At 39.4% G+C, this 18,675-nt stretch overlaps 1 protein-coding gene across 8 annotated transcripts in view; it reads left to right on the forward strand.

Moving 5' to 3' along the window:
• The window catches only part of ENAH (ENAH actin regulator), a 91,133-nt gene that overhangs the window by 51,464 nt on the left and 20,994 nt on the right, over positions 1–18,675 (forward strand). For 4 of the 8 annotated variants that reach the window (XM_054290305.1, XM_054290307.1, XM_054290309.1 and 1 more), the window contains exons 4-5: positions 5,368–5,379; positions 5,762–5,846. In XM_054290305.1, the coding sequence (XP_054146280.1) occupies positions 5,368–5,379; positions 5,762–5,846 (97 nt within the window). The remainder of the gene's footprint in view (positions 1–5,367; positions 5,380–5,761; positions 5,847–18,675) is intronic. The other 4 variants (XM_054290306.1, XM_054290310.1, XM_054290313.1 and 1 more) reach the window with 1 other exon arrangement.

The raw sequence follows: 18,675 nt of genomic DNA on the forward strand, positions 1-18,675 counted from the left end.
TGGCACAGCAGATGGTGGAGGGGAGCTCTAAATATCCCACAGTGGATGCTATTGATAGATTTAACTTCAATATTTCTCCTTGATATTTGTGGTGTTGTAGTTTCATCCAGCAGCTGCAGCTCCTGCTGGTGCAGCTTTGTCCCTGGGCATGGGAGGGTGGCACAGGGATACTGGGAGCTGCTGATGTCCCCCGAAAATTGGGTTTGAGCCAAGCCTGGCTCCCAGGTTATCAGAGCCTGGTGTCCAAGGCACTGCTGGCTCTGATAGGGGCTTCTGCTGGCACTGATAGGAGGCTTACCTCTGCTTAAATTCATGTGTGCTTTCATGAATAGTTTTGTTGTTCTTGTTGCCTTTTATTGCCTTGATCGAGTTAAAAGAGCTTGTGGATTGAAGTGGAAAGTGTTTAGCTTCAAATTTGGAGTGATGAGTGAATTAACTCAGCTGAAGTGAGTGAGGAGGAAGGGGTTTGAAGGGAGGGGAAACCTTGGCTAGGGGTTGATTCATCCTAACAGAAGTACTAGAGAAAATTAATGCCCAGTTAATGCCCTGGTTTTTGGCCATCATGGTCTTGCATATAAACCCATAACACCTCTTAGGAGGGTATGTGTCATAAAATAAAACTTTTACACTGATATGATGATCAGTACATTATATATGGTTAGTTTTGTTTCTTTCAATGTATCTGCTTGGGTTTTAAAAATTTCTAACCCATGCTGTCCTCATTGGTATTTTGATGATACTGCATCAAAAATCTGTACTTGAAGATGACTACTTGTCTCTGTTAGTTTAAATAAATTCCTGTGGCCTGAGCAGTGAGGTGGTTTTGATTTTGCTCAAGGCTGGTTAGAAATCAACCCAGCCTTTGTTCTGGCATGGCCTGGAGCAGGGCAGGCTCTGAATGGAGCTGGAGACACATCAAAGAGGGATACCACAGTTGTTGTTCTTATTGCTTCCTGCACAGATCTCTGAAAAGCCTCATTTCCATTCATTCAGAAAGCCTTTAACCATTTAAGCACACTTTTTTTTTTTTGTAAGTTCTTATATTTCCTAACAAAAACACATCTTTTTGGCTGTAGCTTTGAACTCTTGCCTGGGGTGTGGGTTTTCTTTAGTAGGAGTATTCAAACTGTCCTTAAAGAAAATATTTTCTAAAGATTATAATTAGCCAGGTCACTTATGTTTATATCATATAAATGTATAAATAAATTTGCTGTCCACTTTCAGTCTTGAACTTCTAAAAGACTTCTAAAAGACAATTCACACTTTGATTTGGATATCAGACTGTATAATTGGAACACTGCTTAGTTTTGGCACTAACATACTGAGAAGTGAAGGAGTGGGATTTCTTAGTTACTAAGTTGTTTATATAAACTTTTTCTCTGGGGAGAAAATGGAGATCTTTACCTCAAACTAAAATTCTTATGTGTGATAGTTGACCAGCCTTAGCAGATTTATTCAAAAATTAGGGTGAGAATAAGCTGTGCTCTGAAGCACAGTAATTGCAGGTGGGAGGTTTTCTGTGTGGTTTTGCCTTCTTGATTTAGGGAACATGAGGTTCTGAGGAAGATTTCACATGATCTGGCTGCCCCTGGTTCCCCCAAACCCCTTTTCACCATCCTTGTGTTACAAGCTCCCAAGTGAGCCTGTCCAGCCCAAGGAAAACACCCAGTGCAGAACCTGCAGCACATGCGTTGTGCCAATCTTGAGCAGCTGATGCTTCGGGGTTTTTTAGGGCTCCAGGAATGTGATATTTTCACTATCAGCTAGTGTCAGTGCTGATAACATCCAATGCAGCTGACAGGAAAAGAAGTGGGGTAGGGTGGGGTGTGACACTCCAAAAGAGAGGAGGTGACTGAAGGAGTGTCGCAGACATCTTTTATGAAAAATCCTTTCCTTAGGATTTTTCCTCCTGAGAAGCTGACAGGCCTCAGGAACAAAATGTAAACATTGATTATCTGCTGCTGTGGAATGCAACAGGTGCATCTGTGATTGGTCTCATGTTGGTTGTTTGGAATTAATGGCCAATCACAGTGAGCTGGTTTGGACAGAGAGCTGAGCCACAAACCTTTGTTATCATTCTTTCCTATTCTATTCTTAGCCAGCCTTCTGATGAAATCCTTTCTTCTATTCTTTTACTATAGTTTTTATGTAATATATATAATAAAATAATAAATCAGCCTTCTGAAACATGGAGTCAAATCCTCATCTCTTCCCTCAACCTGAGACCCCTGTGAACACAAAAAAGGAACAAAAACAGAGGAACAAAAGGCATTGAGGGAGGACAAACCCTGTGTTTCCTTCCTATGCTTCCATAGGGTTCTGCAACTGAAATTGTTTGGCTTTTGAACAGAGATACAAAGTAACCAGTCAATTAGGGCTAAAAAAATCTTGGAGTTTGATAAACTCCAACTCTGGTTGTGGTTTGGAAGGGTGATGTTGGGGATGCTTGGTTTGGTTCAGGCACTGCCCAGCGGTCTGATGTTGATGTTCTGATGTTGATGCCACCATAATTGTCTGTGTGACTGCATGAAGCACCAGCTCTGGCTGTCATCTGGCTGGTGGAAATGTTTAATGCAGGCTTTTTTCCCCTGAGGTTTTTAATGTGTTAGATTGCCAGTCCATTTCTCACCACACAGTTGCCTGCACTGTCATAGAGGACGGGTGATGCAAAGGTGAAAATAAGCTGAAAAACAGAAAGCATTGAAACTGGAATGGCTGCTGAACAAATTAGTATAAAATTATATCCTCTGTCTGTCAGAATGTGCTGCAGAGTGCACCATCTGTGCTTTTTTAGAAAAAGAGAGATGTTAGGTTTTCTTTAAAACTCAGAATGAATAGACCATTCAGCCTCATCTCTCTCTTGGCTTATATTGGCTTCTGAAGATAAAGTGATCCTGTAAAAGGATCAGAGTTCTTTTCCAGGCAGTATCTGAGTGTTTTTCATGGGGGTTGATGTTTCTTTGGTATCTTAAAGTGTTCAGAAGCCTCTGAGAGAGGTTTTCACTACCTAGTTTCTATTTATTTAATATACCACCTGTCCTGCTACCCAGGCAGCTGTATTTTAGCAATGAAGTGAGAGTCTTGGCTTGCTGTAGTAAACCTTCTAGGATAAAACATACTTCTCCACCTGGCATGTACCTTTAATTTTATAATGTTCATTAGCAGGGTGGCTGCAGAGGGAAATTTCATGAGAAAACAGGACAGATGACTTGGGAGCTGAACTTTCCTTTTCTTGAAAGCCTTTGTTATACTCAAATTGCATTTCCTTGAGGCAAAAATGTGTAAGAAGTATTGGAACCACCAGGTTAATTGCCAGCAGGGGATTTTTTTCCTCTTCTGTGTGCAAAGCTGTGAAAGAAGCAATCACGGGAGTAGGCTGGCCAAGCTAAAGCTGCCTTGGCTTGCTCATGTTTGCCTTGTGCAGAACTGATGGATAAATTGGTGGTTTTCTGAAGGCCAGTGCTCTGGAACAAAGTTTGAGGCTACAAGAACAGGTTTTCTCACAGCTGGGTGTGTTGGAATGGCCAGAGCAGATGAAGTTTGGTGTTTACTTTCTGGAGGTGTTGGCTGAAGAAGGATTTAAAAGGTTGGAGAGTGGTGGTCTGCACCCAGCTACTGCAGCATGATAAAACCTTCTTCAAAAAAACCTTTTAAATACTCTTGAAGATTAAATTGGCTGAACTGAACTTTTCATTTCTACTGCATTTTTAGCACAAAATAGTTCTGGTTGGTCTACGGATGCATTGTGACCATTTCTTTTCATTTTTGTTTTTCGTTATTAACTTTCAGGTCAGCATGTTCCATTTTGAGGAATAAGACAGGAATTTCATCCTATATCTGATACTGAAATGCTGCTTGCATTTTGCAGCTCAGGCTGTGAGCCTTGACTTACCCAAGTGTTCTGCTGGGCATGGCAAGCAGCAGAGCTGGTGTTTGGTGTTTACAGCACCTTTCACTGCTGCTGGATTTGTCTGCTTGTGAAAGGCCATGAAAGGCTGCAGGCAGCAAATAGCCCAGCTGCCTGGGAGCTGCTGTCATGGGCATTACAGCTTTCCACCTCTCTCACAGGGCAGAGGAGAAGAGGAGGATGCGTGTCTTATGGAAGTTTTACAGCATAAAAAGTTTTCCAGATGAGCCATGGGGCAGATGTTTCTGTTTAATGATCATTTAACTGCAATGATAAATTAATAATTAATTTTTTTTTGCATTTAAAATACAGGTTAAAAATATATAGCTTTTTAATATTGCACAATAAATATATAGTTTTTTAATATTGCATTAAAATATAGGTTTTATACCTGGAGGTGTCTCTTGGAGATACTTCAAGCAAAATTAGTGCATCCCCATCAAGACATTGGGAATAAGGGCTTGATGCTTGCTGAAAGAATAACTAAGGAAGACACCACCCCTGTAGTACACTGCCTGCTTTCATCCTCCACAATGAAGTCCCATTACTTTTTGTATTTGTAGGGTACATTGATAGTGTACACTTTTATAATTTTCATGATTAAAGATCACAGTGGACACAATACTGTGGCATTCTGAGGAAATTAACCTTTTTGCAGGGCTTTTAAACAAGGCACTTGTTTGCTGTGTCTCAAGCAAAATGCCTGTCCTTGATGTGTATCACACATGGTCTTTTTATGGGTTTGGGCGACTTTCACCAATTCAGACAGCAAAAAATTCTGCATTTTGGTATTTGAGATGGGGAAGATCTCATTACAACTCCATAACTCTAACTGGTTTGGTGGAATATCAATGGGAAATCAGTGCTTTGCTCCTGGACATTTTCAAAACTTGATGTTTTAATTGATTTTAATTCTTGTTTCGTATAAATTCCATAATCTTGAGCATAGCTGTAGTCTAAATAATTTCCTGGATTAGTGCCTGATAACAGCAGTGCATCCATGGTCTCCTGTATTCCATTCCACACTTTGTCCTTCACTTCTTTTTACACACTTCTTTTTATCACAAATGTAAATACATTTGTGATTAAAATGGTAAAGCTTTTTGTGTTTCTAGAATACAGATCTCACATAGACAATTACTTGAAAGTTGTATGGCTCAGAATTTCCCATCAGTAAAGGCTGAAGATGATTTTGCATGACCTTCCCTTTTGCATCTCTTGTGCTTAGCAGAATTCCCAGTTTGTACATTTGTTATATGCCCCCATTCCTTTGGACACAATATTTACCTATGCAAAAAAGGTCTTTGATCCAAATTGATGACCTGAAATCTGAATAAATTTTGGTATGACCTGTAGAAACATGCTTTATCTTCCTTCTCTCAGTGTGGTGATATGGTTCTGATGGTTTTTCTCCTGTTCTTTTGTTTTTTTCCTTTTTCTGTTTTCTCCCCCTTTTCCAGTGTTCTATTTAGGTGAGTGGTTTCATTTTTTGAGCCTTTCCTGCTCCTCCAAGAGTATTTGTTCATTGTTTTAAGAAAAACAATCAGACTTGGAGTGCTTTTCAAAGCTTTTGTCAAATTCCATCATGCAGAAAGTTTGGTATGCATTTTTGTGAGACCTTTCCATCCATGTGAAATAAAATCATTCTGCAGATGTGTGAGGTAACATTGTACATGTGTGAGGTTGCAGTTTTTATTTGCTGCATTATGCTGTTGAGCTTGTTTGGCTTAAAAAGCAAAAGTGAGCAGTTCTTAATGTTGTGTGATGGCTGGCCTTTTTCTTTGATTTTGTGCTTTTTTTTTTTTGCATGGTAAAAATTCAAACCATTGATTTATGATCTGTCTTTGCTCTTAGGTCCTACATTGCCTCGACAGAATTCACAGCTTCCCTCTCAAGTACAGAATGGTCCATCACAAGAAGAAATGGAAATCCAGAGAAGGTATGGTATTAAGAGTGAGCAGCTGTTCAGTTCAAGGAAGTGATAACTCTTTATGAGGAGAAAATAAATGTCAAGGACTTAGAATTGCTCTCCTGCACGAGGGCAGCATTTGTATGTGCACAGTTTTCAATGCCACTCTGTAAAGATGTAAAAACTTTGTTGTTGGATCCCTTGTTCCTGCTCTCCACCCATTCAAACAATGCAGTTGGAATTGGCATGCCAGGGAAGAGTTGAAGATCAGAGGGGAAGCCTTGGGAGATTTCACTGTTGTCATTTTCAGCCAGGCTAATTAATTTTCCAGTGACTGTTGTGTGTTCAGTTTTTGACACTGAAAAAAGCAGCAAGCGAGGAAGGAAGTTTGAGAAGCAGAGAACTGAGTCATCATGAATGACAGGGCTTTTGTCCTGAGCGTGGATGTGCTAGATCAGAACATTCTATTGCAAATCTTGTTTGCCTTTGCAGTGTACTATTTAGCAAAAAGCCTTAATTTTCTGCTTTTAGTGTATAAATTGATGGAGCTTTTAGCAGTGTAATTTTCAGCTGGAGCATTGCTGGTTATATCTGTGTTCCCTTGGTCAGTTGGTGCTTCCTCCAAGTTTACCTGTTCCATTCAATTTCTCTCCCTGTGGGATATTTTTTCAGACCTGTAGCATTTTGAACATACAGAGTTTTTTTCCCCTTCCTTTTAATAATCATTATGTATTGATGAAGTGCCCAGTTTCTACGGACTCTGTGGTTGCCATCTTCCCACTTTAGTTTTGTGGCAATGTGGGATGAGTGTGGGGGTTATGGGTGTGTGACATGGCAGAGGCTTGTAGGACAGTGCTGTCACACTGGGCTAAGGGAAAACAGCAAGACCTTGGGCTGTCCCAAGCACACTGCCTGTGCTGCAATCCTGGATTATTTTACCATCAAAACACTCCCAGGAGATTAGCTGTTCCCTTCCTGAAGGGATGCTGGGAATGATTCACATGCAGGACAGATCCAGGGAACAGGAGCCTTGGATAAATGGGAGGTGGTCCAGACTGGTGGTGTAAATGTACCTAATAGTTTTTTGTGCTGACTGGGAGAATGCTTAAACATGTTGGGTCTAATTAGCACTGAAGCTTTTTCTATTTTGCTGTTCAGCATTTAGAGGTGAGCAGAACCCAATTGCCAATTTAGGAATAATTCATTTGATAATCAAGCTATATATGTTGAACAAAGAGTTGCCATCAAAATTGGCCTCATACTTGTCTGTCTATTTTCTTCTGTGTCTTCATAATTCTGAGCAGGAATCACTTTATCTGAAAGTTACCTTGTTTAAGAACAAATAGCAAGAACCTCATTACAAATCTGTCTGTTTGATGTGTTTATGTGCAAGTTTGCTGTCATGATAAAAGTCTTTTATGTCACTTCTTTTGACAGACTTTTAAAAAGCCTTTTTTCTTTCAATATTTTTTTCTGTCCTACATTAGTGGTTTTTAGTATTTTTTTTTTTTGCTCTCTGTTCTTTTAGAGAGCTGCATTATCTGAAATTTATAATGCTGAAATACTTTAGAGAGAAGCATTGTAGAGTGGCGTCTCCTCAGAATAAAGTGCTGCCCTATATTAAGAGCTCTGAAAGTCTCTTGAAATTTTTGGTATGTGAAGGCCATCCTATCAGATGGCATTCTTATGGCTTTTTTGATCAGTGTGCCCAACTTGTTTCCATTTAATGCAATGTTCTCTTTGAAGTTTGGGTCTGGGTTTGTTTTGTTTTTCCCTGAAACAAGGATGGAGCACTGGAATGAGTTTACTCATGCTGCTAGACAGATTGCCCGTGGAAGGACTATTGCTGCTGTGTCATTAAGCTTAAGAAGAACATGTAATTTTGTTAAAACATTTCACAAATGCTTCTTCAGTCTCATTACTCCTGTAACTACATGGTGATAATAAAGTTCAATTAACTCTAAGCTAGAACTTCTCTTCTGTAGTAACTGTCTTGCAGCTTTCAGACTCTTAAGAGCAAGAGTTACTACCATCATGTAGAGAGTAGTAAATAGTTGGGAAGAAAAGGTTGAAGTATATATTACTTTTAACATGTCTCCAAGTGACATTTCCAATCTCACTAAAGGGTAAAAGCAGTGTGGGCAGGCTTGAATCCTGTGGGGAGCAGTAAGACTACAGGGAATGCAAGAAATGGGAATAAATGTTACTGCGTGGGAAGGAACATGGGGTTTGTGATGGATCAGGAGAAAGGCTGTGCCAAGTCTGTGGCTTGTGGAATGTCTGTCTGTTGGGTGGGGGTTTTCTTTAAAGTGTGGCTTGATAATAGTTGTCTTTGAGTTCTGCTCTCCCATCCCTACTCTTAGGTGTGCCTGGATTTAGCAGTGTGTAACTGACTCCCCTGTTAAGTGCAGGAAAATGTTTTTTAAATTATTCTAAGCTGGAGAAAAATATCTGCTTGCATGAAAATTAAAGGGACCCTGTGGAGGTCTAGTCTAACCCTCTGCTCAGAGGAGGACTAATTTCAAAGTTAAATTATATGTGGCTTGGAGCTTCAGGGTTTTCCTAGGCAGAAATAGAAACATTTCTTCAGAAGTATTTTGCCAAAGGACTGACCAGTGAAGAGTGGCATAATAAAGAGAGCTCCTCAGCCATCAGGGTCTGATGTTTTCCTTTGCTTTCATAACCAGTGTTCAGGAATCCTGGGAAAATTGGGAATTGAAGAGTGAAATTAGTTCATTGCCAGCAGAATACATTATTTTGGTTCAGAGATTTTTCCGTTTTAGAAAGGATTTAGATGCCCTTACATTTTTGGTAAAACTGCTTTGTTTATTTTGCTGCAGAGCTTCCTAGTGAATATTTGTATTGCTTACTGGGCAGTGGTACAGTTCCTAAGGCTGCTAGGACCAGATGTGCCATCTGAAACACTGAGGTTTTTATAAGGCCAAGATTACAACAAAGGTGTAATGAAGTAATTTTTTCTGTGAATTGATAACTTTGTTACTGTGTTTTAAGCAACCTTAACACATGGTGGATGCTTTCCCTCTCAGGGAGTACTTGAAGCTAGCTGTAATTTTCCTTAATTTGCACTCACTTCAGTACAGTAATAGCAGGCTTTAAAACACTCCAGCTTCCATTTTTGATCTCAAAACTGAAGGGATATTTTCTTCTGTGGGCCGGTTTTCATTTTGTCAGAGTGGTGGCCAGGCAGTGTTTATAAATTCCACTGATGGATAATGAGCCAGCTTCAGTTGACATACACATTTGTTAATAACTGCAGAGTTACCTAATGCCAAAGACCATTTTAAAATACAAGATTAGTTCATGGCATGCCTGTGTGTGCTACTGGTGCATGTAAATTTACCTTCTCTCCCAACCGTGGTAAATACATTGTCAGGAACATGAGTCACTGAGTTGGTATCTAAGATGACACTTGGGAATTTAATGAGTTAATGTTTATAAATAACTTCAAAATGGTCACTGCTTCATAAATAAAGAGCTCCAGGAACAGAGGAGCTGTACAGATCGTAAGGAATGATGAGGGTGTACAAGCCCCCTACTGCCCTTCAGGGGCGTCATGGACCAAAACTCGACCGAATCCTTTCGTAAGTACTCAAAAACATTACAGGCTTGGAAAATGCAACAGCAGAATATTGGGAGGGATTGTAATTATTAAATACTTTATTGGCTTTGGTTTAGCTTCGTTTGTGGTAGTACTGTTAAAGAAAACACAGGGTATGCCTGTGCTAGAATTTAGTATTGATATAGTGTGGATTTTGTAACATCCGGTGGAAGGATTCTTAGTTTTAGTCCAAGTTCAGAGGCTGTCAAATGTAGCAGTTTCTTAGTAAATAAGAGACTTGAAGGCAAGATTTTTATTTTACAGATTAAAACATTTTTTCTGAATTTTGCTAATCTTATTCTTTAACTATAGTAAAACATTTCCCCCCTTGTAACTTAGTAATTATTACATACTCCTGAGCTGTTTTGAAAACATATGTAGAAGTGCTAAAAGAAAAAATCCTGCAATTCAGTGTCAATGTAGCTATTGTAGTTTAAAGGAATAAAAGTTTGCCCATGGCTGTGTGTCCCTGGTAACCTTGTTTCTACTGATTTCCCACAGCCTGTGACTTTTCCCTAGTTAGTGGGCAGATGTACAGCTTCCAGCTTTGCTTCTGAAATGGTGCCATTTATCCAACAGCTTCTTCCAGGGAAGTAGGATTTCTTTAGAAGGCAAGTGGATTGATTAGATAATAACTGAGCACACAGCTCTAATCTGAGATACACATGAATATGATGGAGTTGTTGGTTTTTTGGTTTAGGGTTTGAGAGGTCAGTAGCATCCACTCATATGATTGTATTGTTTGTAGCTGGGCTTAGACATGGTTTAGATGGAATCAAAAGGGCTTTTCCTTTTTTTTTTTTTCTTTTTTAAGCCTAATTTTCTTTCCATTTGTAGTGAAGCTTTCAGAGACTAACCTGGCTTTATGGGTAGGTGTAATGGGTGTTGTATGGTTACAGCATAATTGTAGATGCTGGTGACATTGATCTGCTGAGGAGACCACTCTTCCATTAAGCAGTATTCTGATGACATCAGTAGAATTGCTTTCAAATCTTTCAGTTCTGTGAGCTTTTTTCTGTTTAGTGCAGAATATGAAACTGGAGTTGAAAGTTGTTCTGCATTTTCCCAGATTTTTGGTTATTGTTGTTCCCTTTTAACAAGTTGTGTTCCAGTTGTACTCACTGGAATTCACTACTGAGAGGGAGTTGCCAATGAAAGTAGGTTTTTCTAGTGCTGAGATTCTTCTTTTTTCTAAAATTCCATGAGTACAGGTGTCTTTCTGTGATCTAGCATCTGCCAGAAAAGCTCATGTTCTCTTAGTTTGAGATAATATTATTAAAAAGATGGAGATGAGGAAAATTAGGCTTAATGAGGTTTATCCAAGAGCTTTAATAGATCCCATAGTCTGTTAGAATTCCTCTGTCTAATGCATTTCAAGTTCCTAGTTGTCTCTTCATGTCTTTATCACAGTGGCTGGCTACTAATTTTGTTTGACTGATAAAACCTAGTTCTTGCTACTTGCAGCTAATGCATTTTTAGCTTATAATATAAAAGCTCCTTCTTAAACCTTAAATCCCTTTTGATCAAGGAGATGAAAGCCTGTTAATTTGACTTTGGTAACAGATAAAACATTGGACAGTAAACTGGACCCAGACAGTATTTTCTTCACAAAAGCAGAAAGGCTTTGGTAAAGCATTTGACAGATACCAAGAGGGAATTTTCAGTTCATGTAGAAGAGAGGAGGATTGCTGTGGAAGTGTGAGGAGCACAAGAACAGGCATCAGTGCACCAATGGGACTTGTAGCAATCAAATTTCTTTTGGTGTTTTGCTGAACGAAGCAAGTCCTTGTTGCTGATGTGAGTTGAGATACGTGAGAATGAAGAACAGGAGGGGTTGGATGATATATGATATGATATATGACATTGCAGATTTTGATGATTAGAATAGAATGAGAGTTCCTAGTAGGTATCCTGTTTTTAGAGGGAAGAACCATCAACCTGTGGACCACATTAATGTACAGGGAAAATCAAATGGACATTGGAAGTGTTACTTGCAATGGTGTCTGATCAAGAGAAAGCTGCCTGAACTTTGGAAATAGCTGTAAGGACCTGGATTTGTGCAGTGTTTCAAAATCATGATAAATGCAGTTAATTAATTACATCATCATTTCACCTTGTGTAAAGTGTTTGATACAAACCACAATTTGAACCAGTCTCACCTCTCAGTGCTGCTGAAGCAACCAAAGGTGCAGAGCACAGTTCAGAGTGGCAAAAATTGTCATTTCCATAGCAAATACAGCAACTCACTTCACAAACCTCTGGCATTTAACAGTCAGACTTGGCAGATCTTCTGAGTTCCTGTGTCCTGCTCATTGTACCAAGCTGACTAAGTCTGGTCTGGGTTTCTCTGGCACCATGTGGATTATGCTCAGGTAGAAACTGTCCTGACTGTCAAGCACTTGACAGAAAATAAAGCTGACCTGGTAAAAGTTTCAGGGCAGGAGTTTAGTTTAGATAATGCAAAGTGAAGTTTATGCAGCTGAGATTGCTTAGGAAGATGCAAAGAGGTTAAATATTGATCACTTCTGCTGAGCTTATGTTATTGGTGCATCCTGAACTTCTTATTTATGAAGATTCTCAGTCTCTGTGGAGGCTGCCTGTGTTTGATGTCAATACAGCTTGCAAATCTCCAAGATGTGGATGTATTTTCTCTTTGTACATGAATTATGAAATTTGGGGGGTGGTGTGTGTTCATTCCATGGTACATAATGTGTGGGCACTGAGATATTGTAAATATTCAGTAGATTTGCGTGACCATACAGGAGAGTGAGCTCTGTGGCAAATGCTGAGTTTTGGAGTGGTGAATAAATATTTAATATTAAAGATGGAAGAGCAAGTTTAATGCTTGTACCTCATTTTGATTACTCAGATAAATTCCTGCAAATTTGAAGAGCCATAACAGGACTCATTTTCCCGAACTTGTACAGAAGATGATCAGGGGATTAAACTATTAAAAATCAAGCTAGGAGCTAAGTTCAAAATAACATGTCTAAGCACTTTTTTTCCCCTGTAATAGTTTCAACGAGGCTCAAGTAGGTTGGCTGTGTGTGTATCTACTTCTGTGGATGTCCAGATGTTCCTGGTGATCACAGGGTAGAGGACAAGGTGCTTCAGATGGAGCTGAGCTGAGATCAGCCTGCATCTGTGTGCCTAGGAGCTAAGTTCAAAATAACATGTGAAAGCACTTTTTTTTCCCCCTACAAGGCTAAAGTAGGTTGGCTGTGTCTGCATCTACTTCTGTGGATGTCCAGATGTTCCTGGTGATCACAAGGTAGAGGACAGCATGCTTCAGATGGAGCTGAGGTCAGCCTGCATCTGTTACTGGTGCCTGTGCCTAGGAGCTAAGTTCAAAACATGTTAAAGCACTTTTTCCCCCTGTAATAGTTTCAACAGTGCTAAAGTAGTTTGGCTGTGTCTGTATCCACTTTATCTACTTCTGTGGATGTCCAGATGTTCCTGGTGATCACAACATAGAGAACAAGGTGCTTCAGATGGAGCTGAGGTCAGCCTGGTGCTGGTGCCTGTGCCTAGGATCTAACTTCAAAATAACATGTCAAAGCATTTTTTCCCCCTATAATAGTTTCAACAGGGATAAAGTAGCTTGGCTGTGTCTGTATCTTCTTCTGTGGATGTCCAGATGTTCCTGGTGATCACAAGGTAGAGGACAAGGTGCTTCAGATGGAGCTGAGGTCAGCCTGCATCTGTGCTGGTGCCTATGCCTAGGAGCTAAGTTCAAAATAACATGCCAAAGCACTTTTTCCCCCTATAATAGTTTCAAGGCTGAAGTAGCTTGTCTGTGTCTGTATCTACTTCTGTGGATGTCCAGAGAAGAGTTCCTGGTGATCACAGGGTAGAGGACAGCATGCTTCAGATGGAGCTGAGGTCAGCCTGCATCTGTGCTGGTGCCTGTGGCTCAGGCAGACATTGTGTAGCCTGTGTGCAGCCAGCTGCTGCTGTGTTTGCTGCAGTGACTCAGTGCTGGGAGGAGGAGAAACCATCATGTGAGATGTGTTCTAGTGAGTAGTGACTGTTGGATTAGATAATGCTATCTGTGCCCACATGCTGGGGCTAACAGCATTTGAGAATAAAACTCCAAACATTGCTGGCTTGCTTGTTGCTCTGCAGTTTGGGGCTGGGTTAGAGGAGCTCAGGGCAGCCCCAAAAGTCTGGGTACACTGAGGCTCCAGCTTGAGCAGCCTAGTTTGTTTGGATTGATGAGCCCAGCTTTAATAATAGCTGATGTGATACATTTACTTCTAGAATTTAGCATAGTATTATTCCTAGATTTCTTGCCTTTAAAACTTAAAAAAAAAACCCTAGTGAAACACAGAAAGAAAGATGTATAAGCTGTTGAGTACTTTCTTAGAACCACATTTGATTTCTTATACTGAATGCCTGAATGGTAACTTTCAGAACAATAAATGCAGAATATTACTGCAATACTTACAATCAGCAATAGTCTGGCAACCTTCATGCTGCCTTCTTAGTGTCATCTTTAGGTCTCTCTTCTGACACACTTTGTCATTTTAGAAAAAGTAACAGCACAAGCAAGAAACTATTTTTCAAAAAAGCAAAAAAAACACCATGTGAGACACAGAAAATCTCCCCTCAATTGTATATTTTTAAGTCCACGTTGTTTTTTAGTAACTCAAGTGATGGCTTTTGGTGTCTTCTTTTGATACACATATTGAAATTCTTCCCCCTCCTCCTCATTTGCCTTGTTTTTGTATCTTTAAGCAGACAAAACAGGGATAGTGTTCATATTGATCTTTGAGTGATTTGATGCCCTGCTTTGACACCCAGTTTTTCTGCCAAGAAAGAATGAAATGTGAAATTGGTGTGTTCATAAATGACAACTAACAGCTGTCAGATATTACGAATTGTCTGCCTGCAGCTGACCTCTTCATTCAATGCAGCAATTGCTTCAGTCAGGTCTGTTCCTCAAGATATTTTGTTTTCTGCAGGCTTTGTCTTGGATCTTTGTTTTCTACAGTGAGTTTTAAAATTAAATACTTCAAACAAGTTTCTGTTCATCTTGGAGTGTCTGTCAGCTCAGTGCCTCCTGAATTTGGATGTGATACAAAGATGCCTTTGTACTGTTCATGGAAATACCTCTGTTTTTAATGTATCTGGCTTTGTGACAAGAAGCCTTCCAGGTTCGTGGCTGAACTCTGTTATTCAGGTTGATATATGTGCTCCTCAGTGCAGTTTCCTATCATCTTTTTAGGAAAAAACGTAATGGCTTGATCTCACAGCCAAGAGCAAAGCAAGCTAGTGTTAGAATGCTGAAGATTTATGTGAATGTACAGCACAACTTCCACTTGAGGAAGCAAGGTGACCTGCCAGAGCAGGCAGCTCTTTGCTTTGCAGACTGTTTCAGCTCTGCATTTGTTACTCATAGGGTCTTTTTTCCCTCTTGGTGCCCTTGTGACAGAAGCTCTGGGTTTTGACACAGCTGGAGTTTCTTCATGTTTCAAGGCATCCTTGCTCTGGTGGAAGGAGTTTTGTACAAATCCAGTGACTCTGCTGCTGGTGACAGAGATATGGAGGCTTAGATGTGCAAAGTGTCCCAGGAAAGGACAGATTGCCTCTGGCTGTTAACTCTGCTCTGAACCAGAATGTTGTTTTACCAGTAAACACTGAAGTCTCTTAATCTAGTTGAGATCTTTGTCTTCTCTTCAACCTGTGTGGTAATGGCCACATTTTAAAAGGAATTAACTGAGGGCTCCATTGTTTTGATTGACTGTGTTGAGGTCTTCAGCAAAAGGCCCAGAGGATCTCACAGCCATTCACCTCAAGGAGGAGAAATTAAAAAAACCCATCTGTTCCCTTCCCCCTCCCCAATACAGATCAAAAAAAAAAAAAAAAAGAATTAATTTGAGACAGCTTCCTAGTCACCCATCACTCACACTGGCCTTTGAATGAAGTGGTGCTACTTGCTAAATGGAAAGTGATCTCAGTGTGTGCATGTGGTGCTTGCTCATTTCACAGAATAACAGGAGCTGAGACAGCAGGGCTGCTGAATTGTTATTCCTTTTTATGATCAAGAGCCAGCCAGAAAGGCTTTGTGTGTACCTGAGTAAGTAAATTAACTGCAATTCTGTTTTGCAGTTGTCACGTAGGAGAAATTCTAAACATTGTCACCATCTCAGAATGTGGGGGGATTTTTTCCAGCAGGGATGCAACAGTGTGTGCTTAATTCTGCTCATTGCATCTTTTTTTTCCCCCATGTGTTATTTCAAGAATGTAGTCATGCTCCTGCTGCTTGGCTGCCCAAAGAACTGCAGGATTAATGCTCATATTAAGTCACGAGTTAATATTGTAAATATTATTCTTTCTTTATCCTCAAACAGTATCTCCTTAACTGGACAAAATTATAAGGGCAAGAGGGGAAATAATTTTAAAAGCTGGTGCAGTATTAAAGTAAGCTAATTTAAAAACAGCACTACCAAAAAAAAAAAAAAAATAACCAAGAGCCTCTCCCAAAACACCCCAAAGTGAAGTTTCCCAAAATGCTTTTGGCATGAAGCTAATTAAAATCCACAAAGAAAGTGTCATGAACAGTCACTGTGATAGAGCTCCCAGCTATTCTGAGGTTCTAAAGTTGACTCTGAATCTAAACATGAGTAACAGCCCCTTGTGTGTGACTGACATGTGCAGCTCTACAGCAGGCTCAGCTATTTCATGGAAATTACCTCTTACATTTAATAAGTCACACTTCTGAAATAGTTGGAATAATCACATTGTCTTTGCATAACAAGCATTTCACTACAAGACAGCTCTCTGGGGCATTTGGAGTATCTCTTTAGCTTTTTCAGAAGTTGTCCTGGTGTCCAGATGTGCTTTCCAAGACTGAAGGGTGTTCAGGTATTGCTTTCACAGGGTTCTTGAATTACCAGTCTCGACATTCAGATGCACTTTAATTGGTGTGTGATGACTCTCCTTAATCTGCTAATGCTTTTGTCTAATATAATTTTGATCTCTGACAAAATTTTAAAATAAAATTATACTATCTAATGCTGACTAAACAAAGCTAAAGGGATTTATTTTTTTAAATTTTATCTTTAATAATCAAATGTGGTCTTAATCTTTTAGCTACAACTGTAACACTTGCTAAGATCTAGTGTGTAGCTTTTGGAATCTTCCTTGCTTATTAAGTTGTGTTAAAGCAGCTTGATTGCATTACTGGCATCTGACCTATGCACCTTTTGGTTTGCTATTCAAAAGGTTTATTAAAATTGTTAAAATTACAGCAGAAGTGTAATGAGTTGTGAGGTGTGGGAGTTTTGGTTGGGTTTTTTTTTTTTGTTTGCCTGTTATTTTGGCTTCTCTTTTTTTTCTTTGTTGAAAAAGGAATGCTTCAGTGACATATAATGAGAAATTATTCTCAACAATGGTGTATTTAATCTCATATTTATAAGATATGCTTGCAAGGTGTTTTGCTGCCCTCTCTTGGTAGAGATTTTGCATTGTAAGCTAAGTGCTTAACTTTGTTCCTGGCAAAAAATTCTGGGCTTATTCCTTTTATTTTCTGAAGAAATGGGGAATGGGGATTCTTTTCCAAAAAAAAAAAATAGTTAAATACTGCCTTACTCAATATTTACTAAATTATGAGTACTTTGTTATTCAGGTGGATAAAAGTGGTTATTTCACTGTCTTTTATCTTATTTGGCCAATATAATTTGATAGTGTTCGTTGCCAGTTGAAATAATTTTTGCTTCAGACTAAATTTAAACACTTAGATGCATTTTGCTATTACACAAACCCTTGTGGGCCAGGCCAAACACCTGGAATGCTTCCCTCTGCTGCTCTCCATCCTCTGGGTATCCCTTGGTTCAACAGCTTCTGCATGATGGAGTTGCTATTTTCTCAATAATTTCCCATGGTTCTTGGTGGGTTTTTCCCCCTCTGTGGGCTTTTTCCTGCTTTTTGTTTGAATCACTCTGGCAAGGAGTTCCATAGCTCATCTCCCTGATGGGCAGGGCTGCTCTTTTTTTTGAGCTTTGCTCTCATTATTTCATTGACTCTTTACTCCCAGCTGTTGTGAAGTGGTGTCTCCATCACTCAGGATTTCATACAGCTCCTGTTGTCTTTCCCAGAATGCAGAATTACAGCTTTCTAAATTTTTTTTTTAGTTGGAAGGTGTTGAGTACATTTGATAACAGTTTTCTGCTGCTCTTAAAATCTTTTCAGCTCTGATTTTCTCCCTGTTTTGAGGTGGGAACAGGGATGCAGGGATTGTGAGGCAGGGTGGTGCTATTTCTGAACTGTCCATAATCCTTTCTTCATGTTTAGTGTCTGGTTAGGGTTTTTAAACAGGACACATCAATGAAGGGATGTTGTTGTAACCCTTAGATCTCGCTCCTGGGTCCATAGGCAACTCAAAGTCCAGCACTTTGTAAATTCATTTAGCAGATATTTCCCTCTCTCTGCTCTGCTTCACTTCAGTGAAGGCTTATTTGCCAATTTTATTCCCAGGTTAGTTGGAATTAGAAGATCAGTAGTTCTTTATAATCAGCCATCATCTTTGCTGCCCTAAATAACTAAATATTATTAAGGAGCTTTATGACAAGCACCTCACTTTTCCAAGTTGTTTATGGAAATATGAAATTATGGCAGAGCCCTTGGTATGGCTTATTGCAAAACAGCCTTGGCAATGCTGCCCTTGTGTGAGGAGTGACCTATACTGAGCTTCTATTTATGTAAAGAAATGAAGAACTTAAGAAAAATAAATTTTCTGGCAGTAGCTTGATGTGTTGTTAAACCCAGGGAATTGATACCTTCCAGTATTATAAACTAAATATAACCTGAAATGTTTATGATCTCAAATGTCATATCTACATTTTAGGTTTGGGATGAACAAAGTGTACATTTCTAGGTGGAATATGCTCATTTCTGGCAAATGGATGCAAAAGAATGATGGAAATAAACAAAGCTGCTTTGGAATCTGTCAGTGTTGTCTTCTGCTCTGAACAGTCTTTTAGATAAAAACATGTGCATCCACCATTTTTTCCATTTCCTTTATGGAAAAAAAAAAAGAATTTTAACATGACCAAGCTGAAGTTAGCCTTGATGAAAACCCTGTTTTCCTCTAATAATAGGTTTTATCTGAGGAGAAAAAGGAGCACATAGTCAAATCAGTTTTGTACAGAACAAGCAAAAGTGTAACATCAAAAATATTTTTAATACCTCTTGGAGGTATTAAATTAATATTTCTGTGGTTTGTATTATATTCATTAT

The sequence above is a fragment of the Melozone crissalis genome, unplaced genomic scaffold (genome assembly GCF_028551555.1).
Source record: "Melozone crissalis strain CALT ecotype California unplaced genomic scaffold, PUWL_Pcris_2 ptg000081l_1, whole genome shotgun sequence".
Lineage (NCBI taxonomy): Eukaryota > Metazoa > Chordata > Aves > Passeriformes > Passerellidae > Melozone > Melozone crissalis.